The sequence below is a fragment of the Gopherus evgoodei genome, chromosome 4, assembly GCF_007399415.2.
Source record: "Gopherus evgoodei ecotype Sinaloan lineage chromosome 4, rGopEvg1_v1.p, whole genome shotgun sequence".
Taxonomy (NCBI): Eukaryota; Metazoa; Chordata; order Testudines; family Testudinidae; genus Gopherus; species Gopherus evgoodei.
This window is the reverse complement of record NC_044325.1, coordinates 140312358-140334529: the sequence shown is the minus strand read 5'-3', so window position 1 is coordinate 140334529 and position 22172 is coordinate 140312358. Positions and strand designations below refer to the sequence as shown.

The window sequence follows — 22172 nt, the reverse complement described above, 5'->3', positions numbered from 1 at the left end:
GACTAACAGACGTTTTGGAGCATGAGCTTTCGTGGGTGAATACCCACTTCCTCAGATGCATGACATGCAGACATGCATCTGAGGAAGTGGGTATTCACCCCCGAAAGCTCATGCTCCAAAACGTCTGTTAGTCTATAAGGTGCCACAGGATTCTTTGCTGCTTTTACAGATCCAGACTAACACAGCTACCCCTCTGATACTTGACACACAAGTAAAGTTTCAAATCCCTTGCAGGTTCGTTTGATTCAGGGAGATGCCACCTGCTGTCCTGGTCCTTGGGCCTCGGAAACTTGTCTCCAGTGTCACACACTAACACACTAGCAACTGCAAAGGTGCAACCCCTAGCACCTCAGCAGCACTTCCCTTCCGTGCGATGTGAATATACCAGTTCCTGGGTGGGACCACAACATCCATCAAAGGCAATCAGCAGCCGCAGGCTTTCGTGCCCTCCCCTCCCCTCTCCAGGCGAGGCTCATTGCAGGGGAGTCAGAAATACTTCAAGTCTCCTGCTCTCTGCGCTGGAAGGAAACTGAAGTTTTCCGTTTCCCCTCCGCTCCGTGCAGTTGCACATGGCTTCTGAGAGGGCTGCTCCCCTCAGCTGCCCAGGAGCAGGCAAGGCCAGGCATGTGATGTGCGTTTATTCCTAGGCAGTGCTGCTAACTTTGCAGTGGGAGGTCCGGTCTCTCCAGTCCAGACTTAGACCGACGCCTGTTAACTGTGGGGCCTGGAGTAGCTCCCCTGGCCCGACCCCACCCACTGTGGCTCAGCTGATTTGTGCCTGGGTGCCCAGCCGTGGCCGTTGGAATTGGGGTGAGTAAACTGCGTGGGATGCAAGAGTCGGAGCGGAGTGAGTAGCCTTAGGATTTTTAATGTGTTTGGTGCATTGCAAAGCCTTGGGGATCATTGCAGAAAAAACCCGTGTGTGTGTGCAAAGTATAAGCGTCCTGATTATATTATATCCTGCAAAAGGGGTGTGTGTGTGTCTGTGTGTGCCGCATCTGGGGAAGGGTAAGGTAACAACCCCACCCCTTGCTCTATCGCAACGGATGCCCCACTTGCAAAGGCTGGTGAAAATGTTGGTTAGCAAAGTGTTTTTCCTGTCCTGGCTTTTGTTCGCAAAATGCGCCCTTGCCTCCCTTCCTGCAGGGTGATAGGTCCCTTCGTGTTTGTAAAGCCTTTAAGGCAGGGGGGTCCCAAATTTCCCCCCCTGTGGCCTTCCTGTGAGGCCTGGGGCCCACTCTTAATGCTTCTCGAGGACAATTATCCCTGTTAAGTGTTACATCCATATAAACCATACCACTGTAAATAAACAATGAATGTTTCCTTTGCATTGTAATACAAACAATTGTTATGCTAGAAATCCCTAATGCTCCGCCCTCAGAGAAATGCCGCAAAATCTTTCAAACAGTTTGAGTAAACCCACACTTTAAAAAAATGTTTAGAGCCAAATGGGGTGTTCAACACATAATTTTGTATAAAAACTGAACACTCAGCAACACAACGATGTTAACAAAATTGTTGACAAACACATTCTGTTTGATTTTAAAACAAAATCGGCGTCCAGCTTTGGACACGATACTGTGTTTTCAGTTTTTTTTAGCGTAATAGCTACATTTCTGTGCTGTGTAAGTAAAGACCCAACTCTATTCTCTACTAATTAGAAAAGAATCAAATATTGTAAATACAAATATAAAATAACGTACAGACCAGGAGTCATCTTAATGTGATGGCTGTACCGGCTTCTCCTTGCACAGGGATGGGGTAGCTAGGGGTTGTATGGGGGCCGTGGGGGTAGCTCACGGTGCAGGGATGGCGTAGCTAGGGGCTGTGTGCAGACAGGGTGGTAGCTCAGGGTGCAGGGATGGTGTAACTAGGGGTTGTATGGGGGCCATGGGGATAGCTCACGGAGCAGGAATGGGGTAGCTAGGGGCTGTGTGCAGAGAGGGGTGTAGCTCAGGGTTCAGGCAGGGAGTAGCTAGGGGCGGTGTGCAGACAGGGTGGTAGCTCAGGGTGAAGGGATGGGGTAACTAGGAGTTGTATGGGGGCCAAGGGGGTAGCTCACGGTGCAGGAATAGGGTAGCTAGGGGCTGTGTGCAGAGAAGGGTGTAGGCTCAGGATGGTGTAGCCCAGCCGTGCACTCAGTCCCTAGCTGGCACAGCGTGGGCATCTCCACTCCTTGTGGCTGTGTGCGCGCTGGGCCGGGCCATGCCCATCCTACACTGTTACCGCGGCCACTGGCATCCAGTGTTTCGTGGGCACCATGGACTACACCTATCTGAGCCTGGAAGGTGTGGTGGCCGTTACCCAACCCAGATGAGGAAACTGCCCTAGACACACAGTGGTTGGCGTCACTGCTGGCCCCCCAAAAAAGCCTCTGCCCATGATGGCGGAGCGCCCAGGACTGTGTCACGGCCCACAGTTTGGGAACCCCTGCTTTACAGTTTGTAAAGCGCGTTTTGTTCCTTGGCGGGAAGATGGGCCATTGTGGAAAGGCAGGCCAGGCAGATCGGAGTGCCAAGGGTTTGGCTTGTAGTCCTTCCCACAGACCCTGATTATGCTGGGTGCTGCGTGGAAACAAGAGACAGCCAGTTATTCAGGAATTGCTATTCTAGTCTTATTCCTGGGCGCTCTGAAAGCTATTTGTACACTAGCACTTTTGTTGGTAAGACTTTTGTTGGTGAGGGGTGTGAAAAATCACACCCTGATCAACAAAAGTTTCACTGACAAAAGTGCCCACATGAACAGCGCTGTGTCATTGGGAGAAGCTCTCCTGCAGTTACTACCGCTCCTTAGATCTGTAGTGTAGACATAACTTTATTCCAGAATAAGGGCTTTTCTACAAATCCAAATTAAATCCAGTGTAAGGTAACGTGTGAATTTAAAGCAATAAACTATTCCTGATAAACTCCATGCGTGGATGCTCTCGTTCCAAACCCTACCTTAATCTGAATTAACTGTCAAGTGCGGACAAATCCTAAGTGTATTATTTGGAAGTCCACAACTTTTATTGGGAAAGTTTCAAACAAAAGGCTTCCCCCACCAATCTTAAATAAAAATGAGGTATTTATAAAAACGGACCTTGTCCCTGTGCTCAGCCTGCCTGGGAATTTTACGTGTTTCAAGTTCCCTTTTCAAAAACTGAAGTAATTGGTCCCGGAATCAAGTGGTCTATTTTGAGAGGCAAGTCAGCGTTGCCTGCTCTGGTGGTTTTATTGCAATATTTCCTGTTTGCTGTAAAGCTCCAGCACTCAGAGAGAAGTGGTTAGTTGAGAATCTTCATTTTCATTAAAAGACAAAATGGTGAAATTGTGACCTGAATGCATCCTGAAGGTCCAGAAAACAGAAGGAAAACAGAAAGAACCTCCCAAAATTATTTATTTTTGAAAACATTTAAAGATTTTGGGGGGCCTGACTCCATGATTTTAGAACCTTTGGGGTCAGCAGTACTGCATGTGTCTTGTGAAAATGAATGGCCAGTCCCCTGCTCTCAAAGCGCTTTATAAAGGCACAGAAGTTTCATCATGCCAACTCTACAGGTGGGAAACTGAGGCCCAGAGAGGGGATGTGAGGTCACAGAGTGAGCCAGTGCCAGAGCTGGAATAGAACCATAACCTCCCACTCCCAGGCCTTGCTGTTTTTTGTTGCATCCAGTTTGTTTTCTAGTTCCTGTCCCATTTGTCACAATGCAAATAGGTGACGTCAGTTTCATTTTTGTTTATGGTCAGTTTCACTTTCAGGCTCTTAATGGGCCAGTGTTTGGAGTGCAGAGGGCAGGACAGTGTTTGTTTATTTCAAACAGCTTTCACTGGAATTTTGTGTGTGCAATATCCTTTCTACTGGTCATAGTTTTTATAAAAGCTTCTATTTACAGTGTGTCTAGCTGAGGCCAAATTTAAGTCCGAGGCATCCATTTAAAATAGCAGGGGATAGTCCTGGGCAGTGCAGTGAATGAAAGCGGCTAAAAATAACAGGCCCCAGGCCCCTCCTGGGGCTAAGTACAGTCAGTGCTTAGCACCTTCAGTAGGGGTAGAGAACAATCTGCAGTGTGCTGCAGGCTCAGGACTGGGCCCATGGGGGTTTTTGAGTGTGTTCTCTGAAGGGCAGCAGGTGCCCTCCTAAGGCCAGTGCTGTGGGGCAGGGGAGGGTTTTCCATATTTCTTGCTGCAGAGGCTCAGCATAATGGATTGTACTGCCAGAGTTGCCCACACCAGTTTGCAAGGCTGCTCCTGTGATTGAAGGCTGTAGGATCAACCTCTGAGGCCCAGTCAATGGACAGTTGGTGTCCGTAGCCTTTGTATCAGGTCTTTGGTCGCCTGTCACCAGTGCTTTTCATCCGTAGTGGGAATGGTAGTTAGGGGACATACTCCGGAGCTGTTCTTGAAGACATGCAGTGCATTTCCATTAAGGGCAAGTGTTGTGTAGGCTCCACACATACACCATCTGAGAGCTGAGCCGGTGTAAACTCGTGATGAGCAGTAAGGGGGCTTCTCAATCAGGTTCCTCCAACTCCACTGAGCCAGCTAGGCTGAAAGCCACCCCCTATGAACCTGTGGAGACAGGGCCTGGAAGGGGACATGGCATGTGCTCTGCCACCCTATGGTGCTCTCTCGCCCTGTCATCTGGTGATTCTGGCCTACCTACTAACAGAGGACTCTCCTGTTGACCAATATATGCCCGTCTAATAAACATATATCGCATTATCAATATATACCATTTGGGCTAAGTATATCAATATGCATTAAACACACAATAATTTACTCCTGGGGGAATTCTGCACCAAAAAATTAAGAATTCTGCACACAATATTTTAAAATTCTGCAAATTCTGTTTGTTTGTCAAAATAACACTACATAATCACGCCAATTTCAATTATTTTGGTAATTTATTTCAAAATACCTGTCAGCAAGTATGTCTATAACAATACAGACCCACACACAAAAATTCCCCCAGGAGCAGAGAGTTAAAGAAACCCCTATAACAACCCAGTTACTCTCTCCCTTCCCACCCTGAGCCTAGCTGGGGGAGGGGGGATAGACACCCACAACCCTTCCCCTCAGAGCCCAGCCATGCCTCCCCAGCCCAGACATCCATACCTCCTTCCCCCTAGAGCCCAGCTGCAGCCCCGCCCTTGTCCAGATGCTTGCTCCCTCCCCCAGAGAGCCCAGGGATCCAGAAGGAGAAACAGACTGATGCTCGGTCCCAGGCTCAGTTTTCTGTGCGCCATACTCTCCTTCCCTCAAGGCATTCTGGGAAATGCAGTTGCCAGGATCCCTCTAGCTCCCTGCCCCCAGCAGTGTCATCTATGTGCTGGTGGCAGCTAGCAGCACTGCACCCCATTTCTGTGGGGGAAAGGAAATTCTGAATGCATAATGTTAATTTCTGCAAAATTCTGCATTGCGCAGTGGCGCAGAATTTCCCCAGGAGTAACAATATCAACATACAGTAGAACCTCAGAGTTATGAAAACCTTGGGAATGGAGATTGTTGGTAACAAATGAACAAATGAACAAAACATTATTGTTATTCTTTCAAAAGTTTACAGCTGAACATTGACTTAATACAGCTTTGAAACTTTACTCTGCAGAAGAAGAATGCTGCTTTTAATCATGTTAATTTAAATGAAGCAAGCACAGAAACAATTTCCTTACCATATCAAATCTTTTGTTAAACTTTCCCTTTTTTTTTTTAGTAGTTTACATTTAACTCAGTACTGTACTGTATTGGTATTATTTGGGGGGCCGGGGGGAATGGTGTCTCTGCTGCTGCTTGATTGCGTACTTCCGGTTCCAAATGAGGTGTGTGGTTTACTGGTCAGTTCGTAATTCTAGTGTTCATAACTTTGAGGTTCTACTGTACCATTAGATTATATTTCAATCGGTTACATGGCCTGAACTGGCCTCTGTCTTTCTATAATCCTGTACGCTTGTGCTGAGTATCCTACAGCAACCTGTGTTAGCTGAAGTAAACTTTGGCCTAAGTAGATAGTAAAACTGTCAGGAACAGAACATGTGGATGTTTTACCACAGTAACGGGTAGGGTGTAACTCTCTCTGACCAAACCTGGAATTGTTAGGAGATGTGTATATATATATTTATATTTATGTAGTAATATGTTATAGGTTATTGAGGCCTGGTATGAATGACGCGTGCTTGACCTGAATACATGTGTTGTAAGTTGACAACTGAAGCAAGAACTTAAGGCCAAGGACTATTAGAACTGTTTGTTTTTGCACAATCTTGTTCCAAGAAAAATACAGAAAATCAGCAGAAAAGGAAACAATACTGGCTTGACTGATATACAATTGTATAAGAATTGGAGGACTGGCACTTCTTGGATCATGGCGGCCTGCCCAGGATTCTGTCTTTGGAATTGCATGGGTAGAAGGCCTAGTAAACAAAGGCGAAGAACTGACAACGTGATGGAATAGACTATAAATGGTTGCCTATGATTTCTGCAAATTGGAGTCGCTTATCGATCCAGAGTCCCGTGTGGATATAGATGTGGTTTTCGCCGGCTCCCTGCATCCTATGATCTGATGATTGGAAGGAATCTCAGCTGGCCATGGGGAACATTCTAACATTTGGACTCTGGTCTAGTATGTTTGGGGTGTGAATGTGGAGTGAGTAAGATTTGTTTTGTAATCAATAAAGAGCATTTAGAGTAATATATACCAACACTGTGTCCGCTATCTGCCTGCTCCCCATCCTGTAGGGAGACCTCTTTTGCGAGTCGAACAGAATGTCTGTCTCAAAGATAAGGACAAGATATATGAGTTTTCTACGCTGGTACAAGCCCAGGGCATGCTTTCACGCCCTAGGCATCTGGAATGCCTGAGTTCAGAACAGAGAGCTAACAGGTACAACATGGTACCAGAAAAACAAGGTAGAAAGATGATTGGCTAAATCTAGCCTCAGATGATGAGTACAGTGTCTTGTTTCTTGTGGATGGCTTGGACAGAAAAGGATCGCTTGGGGGGTGTAACTTTGGACCCATGCCTTCTTTGTAACCATGGTGCATGAGCCTGCTTCCTGGAAACCGGTATCGTAATGAACCTTTTTTCCTCTGTTCCACTATTACTGACTTTGAGCCATAAATCTGACTGACTGGTTATTTATTCTCTTGAGTATATTTCATAACAAGCAATTGACTGTATGGTTTACCAACAAACTGTTGCATAATTCGGGTAAGAGAAATCATGGAAAATGAGTAGCAGCTGACTTTGGTGTGGCAGACAGGTCTGCGATCCTGAATCTACTGAATTCTACTGAATTGTAGAAAACCTGCCCTAAGGGCAGGGAAATGTACTAAAGGCAAAGTGAGGAGTGTTACCGAAAAGGAAGTCAGTGGAGCTAACCGTCAAGCTTCAGCGGTGATAAACAAGTGGGGTATGAAGGGCTGAGGTCTGGAGGGTAGTTTGGAAATAGCAGGACCCTCTCACTACCCCTGCCACTGAACTGTTCTCTGGGCTGGGGATGTGTGGCCTGTCTGTGCTGATTAATTGATTGAGTTATGTGGGGTTTCAGTTGTTAATTAACTGAACTCACAACACTTTTCCCTCCCCACCCCTTTTCTCCCAGGGCTTGAACGTGGAGGGGTTTCGCCTTGAGCAACATGATGTTCCCCGGAAGAGGGCACCCAAATAGTTTCTTCCATGTAAGTGGCTTTGGAGGGAAGGAGTTGTCAGAACCTGGTGTTGGGGGCAGAGGTGGGACCATTGCAGAATCCGCTTGTTCCACGGGGGACAAAGAGTTAATTTCCAAATGGTTCAGCGAGCCCTGGACCTGGCTGGGGAGAGAGGGGAGTTGTAAGCATGGACAGAACAATAAGGTCACCAGTGACAGGAGACACCTGGTTTTCTCCCTTCTCAGTCTACTTTCCTCTCTGTCCAAGCGGGAGTGTGTATGTGGGAGGGAAATGGTGGTGTTCCACCCAGTCCCTGCCCAGGCTCCCTGAATAGCTGGGTTGTTTCCACCAATGCAACCCAGCAGCGAAATGGCTGATGGGGTCAAATATTGTACGTCTCCCTCATTCGGCTCCAGAGTTAATGGTCAGTTGAGATGAACTTGGGGGCCAGTCGCACCTCTTCTGGAGCTACACAGCAAGCTCCATCTCTGGTGTAAATCCACTGTCTCCGAGTCTCCGCCAGGCTTTGTGTCGTGGCACTGGGAACAGCTCTGGCCTGCCTACATCAGAAGCTGCACCTTCGGGGGTCTCGTTGCTGACTTGTCTGTGTTTGCTGGGATGCTTTGGGGTGGGAAGAACGTGTGGAATAAGAGGAGTTTCAGTCTAGCGGTAGGTTAAAAATGTACCAGTTCCCACTCATGTAACTGTGCCCCCCACGATCCACCTGCTGAGAGGGAGCAAGGAGACCACTGTCACTGAGGTAAAGGAGAAGATCCTGCCTCCCCATGTGTCATGCTCATCGCTACCCTCCCCCCTGTGCCACATGTCTCATCTTTGCAGCCCTGCCCTCAGGATATCAGCCCCTCCGCCTACCCTGCTGACTTTCTCAGGGATGACGAGGGCATGGGGTGGGCGCCCCAGGACCATCAGGAGGCAGCCAGCTGGGATTACCGACACGGGAGACGCGAGGAAGGCTTCAGGGACAGGTGGCACTCGGTAAGCGGTCTGGGCTGAGCCTGGAGGGGTGTTGTGTCCAGGCAGAGTGTGGAAAGTGGGCTGCAGTTGAGCTGGGGCTAGGACATGATCAGGGGACGTGGGTAGTGAGGACGATGTCCCGGGGAGAATTCCTGGAGCAGGCATAAGCAATCGTTGCTTGGTCACAGCTCTGTGACCCGCACGCAAATGAGTGGAGCCTTCCTGAACCCAGGCGGGGTGGATGTTAGGGTGGTCAGGAAGACTGAGGCAGCGGGGTAGGGGTTCCAGACTGGCTCTGCCAGGAGTCTAGATCTAGCCTTGCTTCCCAGGGGTCACAAACCCTCCAAGCCATAGGAATAAGCCAAGGTGTTACATGCCCGGGGCTTGATTGGTCCTTAGGAGGTGAGCCAGTATCCTTCCTGCTAATGCATCCCAACAGAACATCTTAGGTGTGTCGCCTGCCTCTGACTGCTATTGTTCCAGGCCACTCCTGCCACTCGCTGCCATTGAGGCAGAGTGCCCTAGCAGGGGCCTGGGTGGCTGGACACCTGGGCTCTAATCCTGGCTGTGCCATTGACTTGCTGTGTGACCCTTGGCAAGTCACTCGACCTCTTCTTGCCTTGGTTCCCCCAGCACTTAATCACAAACAAACAGGGCTTGCCCACCTACCTCGCAGTTAAATGCCCCAGATGCATCCCTTGCTGCTGTGATGAAGCAACAACGGTGAGGCACAAAACAGTGACTGGCTGAGAAAAGTTAAATAGGTCACTCCTATTCACCTTCCTTCATCGCACAGGAGCAAGAGGACATTGATTAAAACTGATTGGAGCAGGTCCTTGTGTTTACAGTACACGTAATTAACCTGGGGCCTAGAGTTCAGTCAGGTTCAAAGGGGAATAGACATTTACTGATGGGGATAATGTGAATATTTGCAGTTACATTCCACAGGATAAAAAGACCACATAAAGGCTACAAACCTTCATGCTTCAGGGTACGAGACAGCCGCTAACTGATGGAGTCAGGCAGAAAATTCCCCTCTGGGCCAGTTATTCCATAATGTTCATTGCAGGGGTTTTGCACCTTCCTCTGAAGCAGCTTGTGCTGCTCACTGATGGAGACGGGATGCTGGAGTAGATGCCCCCTCCTGGATCTGATCCAGTATGGCAATCCCTATGAATGAGACCTCAGTCCCTGTGACACAAGGGCAGGTCGTGCATCCCCATGTGTCTCACTCAGGACTGCCCTCACCCCACGTGTTGGGTCTTTGCAGCCCTTTTCCCGAGACATCGAACCCTACCCCGCTGACTTTTACGGGGGTGACAAGGGCAGGTGCTGGGCACCCCAGGACCATCAGCAGCCAGCCAGGTGGGAGAACCAACCCAGGAGGCACGAGGAAGGCTTCAGGGGTGGTTGGCACTCGGTAAGTGGGATCCAGGCTGAGCCGTGGTGCACCGCTGTGCTCACGCAGACAGTGCAAGGGCTGTGGGTGGCAGGGAGAATTCCTGGTTTGTTTGGAAGTGAGCAGAGAAATCTCTGCTTGGCTGCTCGAGTTGGTCACGGCTGTGTGGGGGGAACGCCCATGAACGGAGCCTTCCGGAGGGGTAGGAAATGAGGAATTCAGACCCCAGTATTAAGGGGGTCAGGAACTAACCGTCGGAGGAGGTTGGGCAGGTCAGGAGCACAGTGCAGACAGTGGGGAGCCCCGGCAGGGTCTGAGAGTCACCACTGCCTCTTGCTCGTGTCCTGACCAGCTTCTGTCACTCAAGGGCTATGAAGTCTGGAAGCAGGCCATGGTGTTACACCAGTGGGGGCTTGACTCTCTCCCAGCAAGAGCAAGGAGGGGAGGGGGGATGATCAGGCTTGTGGGAGTTAGCAAGGGCCTGAACTGCTAATGCTCCCCAGTTGAAGGGGGGCAGGCAGAGGAAGAGGATTGCCACCTGCCTGGGAGAGAAAGGACGAGAGGCTTCTATCTGGACCCGAGACTCCTGACCTCACAGGTGGTGTTCCTCTTAGTGCTCCCGCTCCAAGCCATCCGGTTTCGTACAGTTCACTCCGTGTTCTGGTCTGGAGTTTAGGATAGGGGCCTGGGCGTGAGGACACCTGGGTTCTGTTCCTGATTCTACCACTGACTCGTTGTGGGACCTGTGGCAAGTCGCTGCACCTTTGTGCTTAAGTGTCCCCCTCTGTGGAATAGCGATCCTCCAGCTGACACCCCTGGGAGCTCCCTTTGAAACCACCCCGCCCACCTTCCCTCTGTGATTTAACAAGGAGGGAACCCCTGAGAGAGGGTTGTAACATAAGGAATGGGGCAGACGGTAGATCAGGGGGGCCCGCTGACCTTCCCAGCCGGTCCAAGAACAAGGACACAGCCAATGACCTTGCAAGGAAACTGAAAGCTCCTAAAAGAAAACACTGTTTAGTCCGGGGATATAAATTAACCTGTGCAACTCATTGCCACAAGGTATCATACTGAAGGCAAGAGCTCTGTAGGATTTCAAAGAGGATGAGACTTTCATAGGGGCAGTGAGCTTCCACAGGTGTAGTCCATAGGATAAAAATACCATGTAAAGGCTACAAACCCTCAGGCTTCAGGGGACGAGACAGCCACTAACTGATAGGGTCAGGCAGAAAATTCACCTCTGGTCCAGTTATTCCATAGTGTTCATTGCAGGGGTTCCTGCACCTTCCTCTGAAGCAGCTGGTACTAGTCATTGATGGGGATGGGATGCTGGAGTAGATGGCCCCTCTCTTGGCTCTGATCCACTCTGGGAATACTTGTGAATGAGATCTCAATCCCTGTGACACACGGGCAGGTCGTGCATCCCCGTGTGTCTCACTCAGGACTTCCCTTACCTCACGTGTTGGATCTTTGCAGCCCTTTTCCCGAGACATTGAACCCTACCCTGCTGACTTTTACGGGGGTGACAGCGGTGGATGCTGGGCACCCCAGGACCATCAGCAGCCAGCCAGGTGGGAGAACCAACCTGGGAGACATGAGGATGGTTTCAGGGATGAGTGGCACTCGGTAAGTGGGGTCCGGGTTGTGCCCATGAGAGGTGGGCAACGGTCAGACTGGGATTTGTGGGGGCAAGGAATAACACTAGTATAATCTCTGCAGGGCTGATAGTGCTGGTTACAGCTCTGGGGATCTCAAGTGAACAGAGCCTTCCTGTGCTGGACAAACCAGAGGGAGTTCTGGTCCCACTCTGGAAACTCTGGGTGAAACACCATGTAGTCTGTCCTCTGTCATGTTCTGCAGGAGACCTGCTGGAGCTGATTTCTTTATCACTGTACACAGACTCTCATGGGGCACACTGTATGTTGGTGAATTGGCAAGTCTGAGCCTGCAGATCTATCCATCTGTCACTTGGTTCTGCCCTGCCCCAACACCTAGCTCCCTGCACTGATCCCTGTAGCATGACCCATGCACATCCGTGTCCTGATGGCTCTTTGCTGAGGGACTGGTGCTGAGCAAACATGTCCCCAGTGTGCACACACCCACCCTCGCCCCTCTTATACTGCACTATGGCTGGTGCGTTGTCTCCCACTGCTGTTGTTCTGAGTCTTCACATTTCGTAAGAGTCACTTCCAGAGAAGTAGCATGGTCAACTGTATTAAGAAGGTGACTGGGAACCAGGACACCTGGGTTCTATCCCCAGACCTTGGGAGGGGAGCATTGCCTGGTGCTTATATCAGGTGACTGGGAACCAGGACGCCTGGGTTCTATCCCCAGACCTTGGGAGGAGAGCGTTGCCTGGTGCTTAGATCAGGTGACTGGGAACCAGGATCCCTGGGTTCTGTTCCTTGCTCAGGAGGGCAGAATGAGCAGGTCTCCCCGTGCACTGCCTTGTTGAGCTTCTGCAAAGCACCCAGAGTCACCCCGCTGCCCCCACAACCTCTATAACACGTGTCCCTTTTTTCAGGCCACGCCACCTAACCAGCACTGCCCGGAGTCAGTATTGAGGGAGGAACATGGCAACTCCTGGGACAGGCAGGTGTCAGCAGGGGAGGCGCTCGGGTGGCGACGGGAGAAGGGTGTTTTGGCTGGTGGGGATGCTGGGCTGGGCCTATTGCCTGGGGAGCTGAGGTTCTGAAATTCCAAGGCTGGCCCAGCAGAGAGGTTCGCTGAGTGAGCTGGATCCCAGGCGAGGGCTGCCCAAAGAGCACATCCAACCCCTGCAGTGCTGGCGTGACCCCCGTTCTGCACTCAAGTGATCCCAGGATATCCCACTGTTCTCAGGCTCATCCCTGGCTGCCCTGTTCCCACCGCTGCCGCTTTCCAGCTGTGACTGTCTGGGCAGCACCCCTCTAAGGGGGATAATCTCATCTGGAGGGAGAAGGGGAAGGACACGGGTGGGGCTGCCAGGGGGTAGATACCAGGGGAAGGAGGAAATGAGCGTGCTGGCCTGGGGAAAGGGTAAAAGTAGCTGGCCAGCCCTGGAGGTTGGAGCACCAGAGGGTGGGATCTCAATGCCAGAGGAGACCTGGCTCTGCCCTTTGTCTGGAGCCCTGGATGGGGGTTGGCTCAGAGAGAAGCTACTCACAGGCCACCTGTTCCTTCCACAGGGAGCAAGACTTCTTCCCCAGGAAGTACTGTGGCCGCGGCTGGAAGCATCACCGTGGTCCTTTCCGAGGCGGCTACCGAGGGAAATTCACCCCTCACTACCACCGCTTTCAGTCTTACTCCTCCAGAGGTCAGTCCCTCGGGGATGGGGGTGCCCAGGCCATATGCCATATGGGCTCCTCAGCCCCAGGAAACAGCCCCTGGGTGGCAGTGCCCCATCCCGAGCTGCATTCCAGTGGCTCAGCACTGGGTGAGAAAGTCCTGCCAGTTCTGCCTGCCACCGAGGTCTCTCTAGCCTGGGGAGCAGGGGCTGGATCCCCGGGGATCTATTGCAGGGGTCCCAGAAAGAGCTGCAAGCAGGGCATTGTGGACCACAGCTGCTGGCATGTGGCTCTGTTAGGAGAAGGATTCAGGGGTGGAAGGAGGAAGCCTGAAGCCCATAGGAGAGGCTAGATGGCAGAGTCTACCTGGGCTGAGGAGTGGCCCAGGAGGACCTGTTTGATTTTTCTCCACCCAGCATGGGCTGAGACTGGAGGGCAGAAGGAGTCTCAGTGTTAAAACCAGAGCTCCTGCCCCTCACTCAGGAGGAGGAACGTGGCACAGCCCCCGAAGGCCCAGCATCCCTGCTGCCCCCTGGTTCTGTCTGCCTCATTCTGTCCCCATTGATCTCTTTGCAGAAAAATTCAAGTCATCCAGGTCGTCGGCCTCCCGCTCCCCAGAGAGATGCTTGGTGGTAAGAGGAGAGTGGCGTGTCTCTGCTACCTCTCTGTCGGCTGCTTCCCACCAGGAGGGCAGCGGAGGGGATGAGCTGGGTCCTGGGGTCTAGTCCCTCAAGCTTCCCTGCGCCCCAGCTGGACAGGGGGCAGAGGAGCTGGTGGGGAGGAAGTGGTTTTATAACCAACCTGCTCGTGGCTGGGGTTCCTGCTTGTGCTACCTGGCCAGTCCCGGAGGGTGATTGCCTGTGGGTATCCACCGAGCAGACACAGGGTGGGCGACCCCTAGATGTGACTAAATCCTCCCCCTTTACACGAGCATGTCCCAGTCCGTGGGGCTGCCTCAGCGTAACCGAGGGGAGAACTTGGCCCGTAGTTGCTGAGGAGCTGATTGTGGTGGGCATTCCCCAGAGCATCAAGCCATACAAAGCTAGAGCCCAGTTGCCCCCACCCCCATCTGGTGAACTGCAGTCTGGAAAGACAGGCTGGTGCCTCCAAAGCTGACTGAGGGATTGGGATTTCTGGTTCCTGCGGCAATTGAATACGGACTGGGCAGCCAACCCCTGGAGGCGACTTTGGGAACTCTGACCCGCTGTCTTTCAGCCAAGGACCCTCTGTGGGCCAGGGAGGGGAAGGGAGATGTCCACAGTCTCACTGGAATTCCCAACCACAGCTAGAAAAGCCTGCAGGCTGTTAGCCAAGGACTGGAAGGCTGGACCAGTGGTTAGGGCCTGAGCCTCGGAATTCAGAGACGTGGATTCAGTTCCTGCTCTGCTGCAGTGTCCCTGTGTGACCTTAGGCGAGTCACTTAGTCTCTCTGTGCTTAGCCCGACCTCGCAGGGGTGTGGCGAGGATAAACACAGTAAAGAATTTGAGGGGCTAAGATACGGCTGTAATGGAGGGCCACAGGAGGACATGAGTGATTCCAGCCTCTGCTCTTTTTCCTTCCTACAGTCCAGTAGAAAGAAAAGTGTTTCTTCTAAGACAGAGAAAGCGAAATCAGCAGCGCCCAAAAAACCTGGAAAATCCAAGAAAGACTCTGCAGCTCCAGTGAAAGAACCCAAACCGCCCCAGGTCAAGGGCCACAGGGAGGGGAGGGGCGGGGCGGAGAACGGGCTAGGTTTCCTGGGCAATGGATGGGTGTCAAGGATGAGGTTGTATCCTAAGTCCCTCAGGCGTAAGGGGATTTGTGTGACACTCAGGTACTGCAGAGTACAGGGAGAAAGGCGGCTATTGTCCCTGCCCCAAAGAGCTTCCAATCTAAGGTGGGGCCATACGAGAAGATAAGAGGCACAGCCCATTCTCCTAGGCACTTTTTGGTGCCTACTCACTCTCTTAGAGCAGGATCACTGTCTTATTGGAACTTCTTTTTCCCAGCATGCCTTGCTGGGATTGGCCCTCTATATTTGGCAAAGGCAAGTGGCAGCAACTTTACCAGGGCCATTTTGCAGCAGGCAGCTGCTGGCTGCACCGCCCTCTGTTCCAGCAGAGAAGTCCCTACTACGGTTTCCCCTTTCATCTCCTTGCTGAGGGCTCAGTCAAGTTCTTGGGGACACTGAGATGAACCTCAGGCACAGCAGCAGCCTGCTAGGGGGAGATTCAATTCCCCTTTCTTGGACCCAGGTACAGGCTGGCAATTCTGCTGTAGCGAGGGTGTGAATTAAGTGCTGGTGAAAGCTGCTGGACTGACAGCCTTTTGCCCATCTGTAGCCTGGGCAGATGGAACGCAAGCTCACCAGTTTGCTATCCTCCTCGGATTGTCTAACCTCCTTCCCTTATCCCATCTGAAACCTCTGTAGGTCCAGCTGGACGCTAGCCAGACAGCCACAGACCCTTCCAGCCAAGCCGGCTCTGCGCTGGATACTGAACCCCCAGCTTCACCCGAAACCACAGAGGATCTTCATCCCTTGGGAACGGAAGGAATTGAGCTGGTAGGAACTCACCCGGCTCTTCTCACTCTGCTTACAGCAGATGTGTTGGTGCCCTAGGGTATTGCAATAGCCTCCACGTGCTAGGTGCTGTACGTATCTGTAACAAAGGCACACTTGCTGCCCAAAGGAGTTTGCAGTCTGAGGAGGACAGGATGGGATTTGGTTCCCCTTGTCCCTACGTGTTGCTTCCTTTCACTCGCCCACCATGACTTGTGCAGGGCTCCCCTTTGGATCTCAGAAGCACCCCCGCATCCTTAGTGATGGCTGTGGCAGCACAGCAAGGAGGATGTCAAAGCAGCCAGTGTGAAGGATTCTGGGGAGCCTCTTCCCCTTTAATCTTGGGACACTTTGCCAAGACTCACTGTAAAGGAGATTAATGATGATGGCAGCTTTCTGTGGCTTGGGCAGCTATCTGGGGGGAGTTCGGGCTGAGACCCGCCAAACTCACTTCACGCAGGCCACCTGATGGTTCTGCGTCAATAGGCTGGTTTTCAGGGGGAGCCTGAATTCCCGTGCAGCAGCAAGCTGGAAATCATACACAAGGAACGTTCTGCATGCGTCTCTGCAACACTCCCCATTGCAGAGAGAAATGGGATGGGGGCGGATTTTATTCTGGGCTTCTCCAGTTGCTGAATCTCCTCTAGAACCACAGATTCTGACTAACTGTCAGCACTTCCAGAACCACTGTTCACTCCTGCACCCACAGCTCCCATCCTGCCCTGGGACTGTCCTCATCTGTTTGAAATCTCTGCAGGTCCAGCTGGGGGCCGGTCTGGAGGCTGCAGACAATCACAGCCAGGCCTGCTGCATTCTGGCAACTGACTCAGTCCTGGCTGACACCCCGAAGGATCTTTGTCTCCCGGAGGAAGAAATCAAGCTGGTATGAGCTAATCCGTCCCCCCTTTCAGCTATTCCCCAAGGTCAGATGTGTTGGTGCTCTCGGGGGAGATGGGATTTGAAGTCCCTTCCTCATGCCCACCTGGCATTGATTGACAGTGGATTGCCGTTAAGTCCCAAACACACCTCATAAGCCTTGGCGCCAGCTGCAGTGGTGCTTCAAAGGAGTTTCCAAGACAACTGGCTCAAAAGTTTGTGGGTAGCATCTGCATAGTCCATTCAGTCCTTTGGACTCTGCTAAGGCAGTCCAGGAGACAGCTAAGTGCAAACAAGGGGGATGATGGGGATGGGGGCGTATGTCCAGCAGCAGCAGTAGCACTGTTACGTCACTGGTGACATTGAGGTGCAAGGCTGCTCAGATAAGAGTCTGCCCCCTCCCCTAACTTGGGTCGCAAGTGTGTTTCATGTGTTCTGTGGTGTGGAACAGGAGGCAGTGTTGTCTAATGTCTAGAACACTGGACTGGGATGCAGGAGATCTGGAATCTGTTCCCAGCTGTGCCACTGGCCTGCTGGGTGACCTTGAGTGAGTCACTTCCCCTCCCTGTGCCTCCATTTCCCCATTTGTAAAATGGGACTCATGATACTGACATCCTTTGTCAAGCGCAATGAGCTCTAGGGATTAAAAGCACTAGCTAAGCATTAGGGATTATTATTACAGTCGTCTTTGTAATGCTCCCAGTTGCTGTGAGACGTCAGAGGGATTTTATCCCTGCAGAATCTGCCCTGAAGCTGCAAAATTTGGTTGCAGTGTTGGAGCTTCTGGTGCTCCTGTTTTGCTCATGCACCCACAGCCCCATCCTCCCTTGGGACAATCTAACTGTTCCTCACTCCATCTGAAAACTCCACAGGTCCAGTTGGAAGCCAGCCACGAAGCCACAGATGATCCCAGCCAGACCGGCTCTGATCTGGCTGATGAGCCCCTAGCCTCACCTGAAACTACAGAGGAGCATCATCCCATCAGAACAGAAGATACTGAGATGGTATGAACTCACCCTCCCTTCTCCTTCTCCTTGGATCAGATGTACTGGGGCCTTAGGATAAGGTGGGGTTTGATGCCCTCTTCCCACACATTACCTGCTTCCATTTGCCTGCCCCATCCCATGGAATTGATGCTTGTTCCCAGAATCCTCTGTGCTACCCCAGCTGTGCATCAGTGGAGGTAACAAGACTAACCCACGCTAAGGGTTCTGGGGAATGTTCCCACGGCCCAGCTTTGATTTGTCAGAGTCTTCGCTGCTGCCATAGGAGGTGCCTCTGGAATGGCATAACCGCCCTCATCCATCCTCCCTGCAATTTCCACAGCTCCAGCTGGAAGACAACCTGAAGGCCCCAGATCTTCTCAGCCAGGCTGTCTCTGCTGTAGCTGCTTTACCTCCAGTCTGGTCTGAGATCACAGAGGAGCTGCCTCCCGTGGGAAAGGAAGAAATTGAGCTGGTATGAACTGACCTGTTTGTCCCATTCTCCCAGGTTGGCACCCTAGTCCTGGGAGAGATTAAGTCCTTGCCCAGCCCGCTTTTGTTTCCCAAAACACCCCCAGAATCCTTTGCACGGGTGCTTCAAAGCAGGTGCCAAGGCAGTAGATTCTGGGAAACATCCCCCGTGAGCCATTAATTTATTGGCAGCTTTGCTAGGGCTGTCTGTGGTGGTGGTTTTTGTGCCAGGGGTGCCTGCCCACCGTGAACTGGACTGAGAGCCATCAATCTTTGTTAAGGCTGGTTCTCCACTCTGGCACTTCAAGCGCAGAAGGTGGGGCCCTGCAAGGATTTTAAAAATCAATACTGGCCACTCCAGGCTTATATTAAACTCCCAAGGTTACAGCTTCTCTCTGCCCTTGGATGGATAGATGCTGCTACCACCCAAATGCAAAACCGCTTGGGAATTCCTTCTTGTGGGATATCCTCAAGCCCTTTCATCCCCCCTCCAGGGAAGAACTGAGAAAGAAAAGAAAAGAAATTAGCTGTTGCCCCCAGCTAATTAAACAACATATGCACAAACCTCTTGGGACACCAAAAATCCAATCCTGTTCTTAAAAAAAAAAAAAAAAAAAGGTAAATTTTATTAAAAACAAAAAGAGAGAAAATACATCTGGAACTTAGGCTTTTGCTATATTTAAAAAACCCACTTACAAAAATTAAAGTTCAAGAATAACCTTCTTGAGGTCCAGCTTCAAGGTTACAAGTCAAACAAAAAAGCATTTGGGGTTAGCACAGAGGAGTCCGCAAGCCCATAAGACATAACCAAAAATAAAGCTAATCACATCTTTCTAGACATTTTCCAATTCATGAGGAGGTTTTAGGTATGATCTGATGATTTCCATACCTGCCAAAAAGCTTTGTACAGCACAGTCCCAGCCCTGTCTCTGCTCTTTCCCCTCGCTCCAGAGAATAACAGACCAGACAAAGGGAAGTTTTTTCCCATTTTAAAAAATTCTAGCCTTCCCATTGGCTCTTTTGGTCAGGTGCCCACGCCTTTCCTTTTACCTGGGGACTTTTTAACCCTTTACAGGTAAAGCAAGTAGAGAACAGCTACTAAGAGGGATTTCATAGCTAACTGGCTGGCTGGGTGTCCATAAAAGGGAGCTACCCCGCCTTCATTTATCACAACCTCCCTTCACATAAAGGACAAGAACAGCGATCTGACTGTAACGACTTTTCATCGCAGCTGACTTGGACTGGTGCCCGTTTCTGTCACCCCCTATTCTTTTTTTAAAGGGAAACTGCCCCTTGCTACCCAGAGAGGAAGCTGGGGCAGGTGGCATAAAGCTCAGAAAAATGCTTTAAAATATTCTACAGCCATCCCTCTAATGCTCCCACTTTCACCAAGCGATGAGGGGGAGAGTTTATCCCTGGCTTCTCCACTCACTATTGGATTTGATTTGGGGGACGATTTAATTTGTCAGTAGCCCTGTTTGCTCATGTACCTGCAAACGTCCAACCCTGTCTTCCCCCAGAGCAGATTAACTTCCTTCCCTCACCCTGTCTGAAATCAACGCAGGAGCAGCTGGCCACTCATCAGGAGGACGCAGGCTATCCTTACCAGGCCTGCTCTGCTCTGGCTACCCCAGCAGAGACCATGCAGTACCTTCGTTCTGCTGCCATACTGGCCAGAAAGGAAGAAATTGAGCTGGTAAGTTCTAACAGTCCCCTCTTGCTCACCCAGAAGCAGGGTCGGACCTAGATGCATTGAGGCTCTTGATGTGTGTAGGATCTGGGTTTCCCTTCCCCTCCCAAACCACCTCCATCATCTGCATGGCCCGCCCCAAATTCTTTGCAACAGCTGCAGTGAGGGCTTTAAAGCAGGTGCAATAGGTTCAGGGAGGGTGTTTTGTGTATTTGCTATCCATGAATGACCAGTGTGATCCTGGGTTGGGAAGAGTGAGGTTAGAGGTAAAACCCCACCGCCAGCCAGGAGCAGTTCAGGACTAGGGAGTTTGGTGCCAGGAAGTCAGAGCAATCTCACTCCTAGCCCAGTCCTCCTCCTTGATTCGTTTTTGGTGCCTGTGGCCATCACGGCACGCGAAAAATATTCTTCCTCCTGGATTCACACTCCTCTGGGGAGTGGCTTAAACGGCCAGGGACTGGGAGCAGTCTGAGGGCTTGCCCTCTTGTTTAACACTCCCAGGTGGATTGGCTAGCTGGCCCATCTGTCACCCCTTTGGCTGAGGCTCCAGAGCCTGACCCCTTGCAAGGTTCTCAGGATAGCAAAGTGTTCTGGGCGGAGGGAGGGAACGGCCAGACAGGAGCAGGGAGAGGTTCTCGGGCTGCCCAGCAGAGGTTCATCATGCCAGCAGCAGGGATCAATGAAAGCACATTATTGCCCCAGCCTTAGGGGGTGCCACTGGCCTGAGTCGTAGGGTGGCTCAGTACATCTGGGGGGAATCTCGGGCACCCAGGTTGAGGTTAGGAACTTGCCTGCCCGCTGCCTTGTCTGACAAGCTCCCTTTCTCCCCTCCCTGCAGTCCTACCAGCAATCCAGCCTGGCCTTTGCTGTGGTGGCCACCATGCTGCTGCACAAGGAGCCCTCCATGGAGGCGGCGATGGGGTCTGCGCTGCGGGCCAACCTGCGGCAGGTCGGGGGCCACTGCCTGCGGGAGCTGGAGCACTTCATTAGCAGCTACGACTCGGGCTCCACCCACTCATGAGAGGCGGCACAGCGGGAGACATCTGCTCCGGCTCTGAGCCTGATGAGGCGGGAGGAGCGCTGCTGGGGATTGGGGCTGAAGCCCCAGCAGTGATTCTGGCTGGGATGAGAAACCAGCAGCTGTGGACTTGTGCAGCTGCAGCTGGAGACGATGGAGTGGGAGCAGAGTCCCAGCGTGGAGGGCTGCAGTCCTGGTGCTGATGCTGGACAATGGCATGGAACGGGAAAGGGGCTGTTGGCTTGACATGGTGGGGAGGGTTAGTAATTTGGGAAGGGAGGGAAGGGGAGGGAAGGAGACGCCTAGGGGAGGGCTGAGCCGTGCTAGGGCCGAAGGAGTCAGTAACCGTGGGGATGGATAAGTGGTGCCAGGGGCTGGGTACGGGGATTGTTGGGTGGGGCTGACTGAAGCCAACACTGTGAGTGATAGGCGACAGCCTCCTCAGAAGAACACTTGCAGCAGTTTCACCCGACCAGGATCGGGGCCCCTGAGCCTCATGGTTTCATTGAAGGAGAGGAGTCCCTGAAAGTCCCTGCTTGTCTTCCCTGAACTTTGAAATGTGTGTGCGTTTGTGGAGAAAATTGTTTTAACTCTGAAAAATAAAATGGCAGGTGGCGGGCAGAGTGCCCCCTGCAGCTGCCCCTGTGCCATCAGTGTTCCTGTGTAAAGGCAGCAGCTGTTCGGTTGAGGCTGTTCTATGCTTGTTTCAAAACATTCAATGTGGGGTATTTTTCCCATAGGAGGGACTGGTGGCTCTGCTTGGTGCAAGGTGTGATGCAGGTAGCTACAGGAGGTGGGATTTTTAAAGGAGCTAAGGGCTGGATTATTTTCATGCCCTCAGCACCCAGTGTGCTGGGCTCCTCGGGAAATCTCTCCTCTTAATTTTCTGTCTAAATTGGAGCTGCCTAAATTGGAGCTGGCCCTGGGCCAGCTTAATCCTCAGTCCCACGCAGAAGCATGGCTGCCCTGCTCCTCTGTGTTTGCAGTCCTGGACTCCCCACCCAGCTCTGCTGATGCACCTCTCTTCTGACTTGCAGCTCCCCTGCTCTTCCTTACCTGGGCTCCTTACATCAGCCCTGCAGCACTCCCACCACCTCCTGTTTCAACGCTGTGCTCTGTCCCGCCAGCATATTCCATGCCAGTGGCTTAGATCTGGTCCACTTCTAAAATTTAGGCCGACCCAACCCCCTGTGTAGACGCAGGCAGGCCAGCAGAAGGATTCTTCCATCGAGGTAGCTGTCGCCTCTCGGGGAAGTGCATTAACTGCATCAAGGGAAAAAATGCCTTCCATGATTGTGGGAAGTGTCTACACTCCAGTGCTACAGCTGGAGC

General features: G+C 51.7%; 1 protein-coding gene across 7 annotated transcripts; it reads left to right on the top strand.

Moving 5' to 3' along the window:
- The first annotated feature begins 452 nt into the window (after positions 1–452).
- Positions 453–21493, top strand: LOC115650883. 7 transcript variants are annotated; one of them, XM_030561438.1, is made up of 15 exons: positions 453–810; positions 7577–7652; positions 8463–8618; positions 9868–10017; positions 11473–11622; positions 12521–12588; positions 13164–13291; positions 13839–13894; positions 14829–14948; positions 15674–15805; positions 16560–16685; positions 17551–17682; positions 18005–18115; positions 19697–19828; positions 20661–21493. In XM_030561438.1, the coding sequence occupies exons 2-15, from the start codon at positions 7611–7613 to the stop codon at positions 20841–20843; spliced, it is 1686 nt and encodes a 561-aa protein (XP_030417298.1). In that variant the 5' UTR covers positions 453–810; positions 7577–7610; the 3' UTR covers positions 20844–21493. The 7 variants fall into 7 exon arrangements, with proteins under 7 accessions (XP_030417298.1, XP_030417300.1, XP_030417302.1 ...); XM_030561437.1 differs by having other exon boundaries at positions 454–847; positions 18005–18136; XM_030561436.1 differs by having other exon boundaries at positions 455–810; positions 18005–18136.
- Positions 21494–22172: the final 679 nt, after the last annotated feature.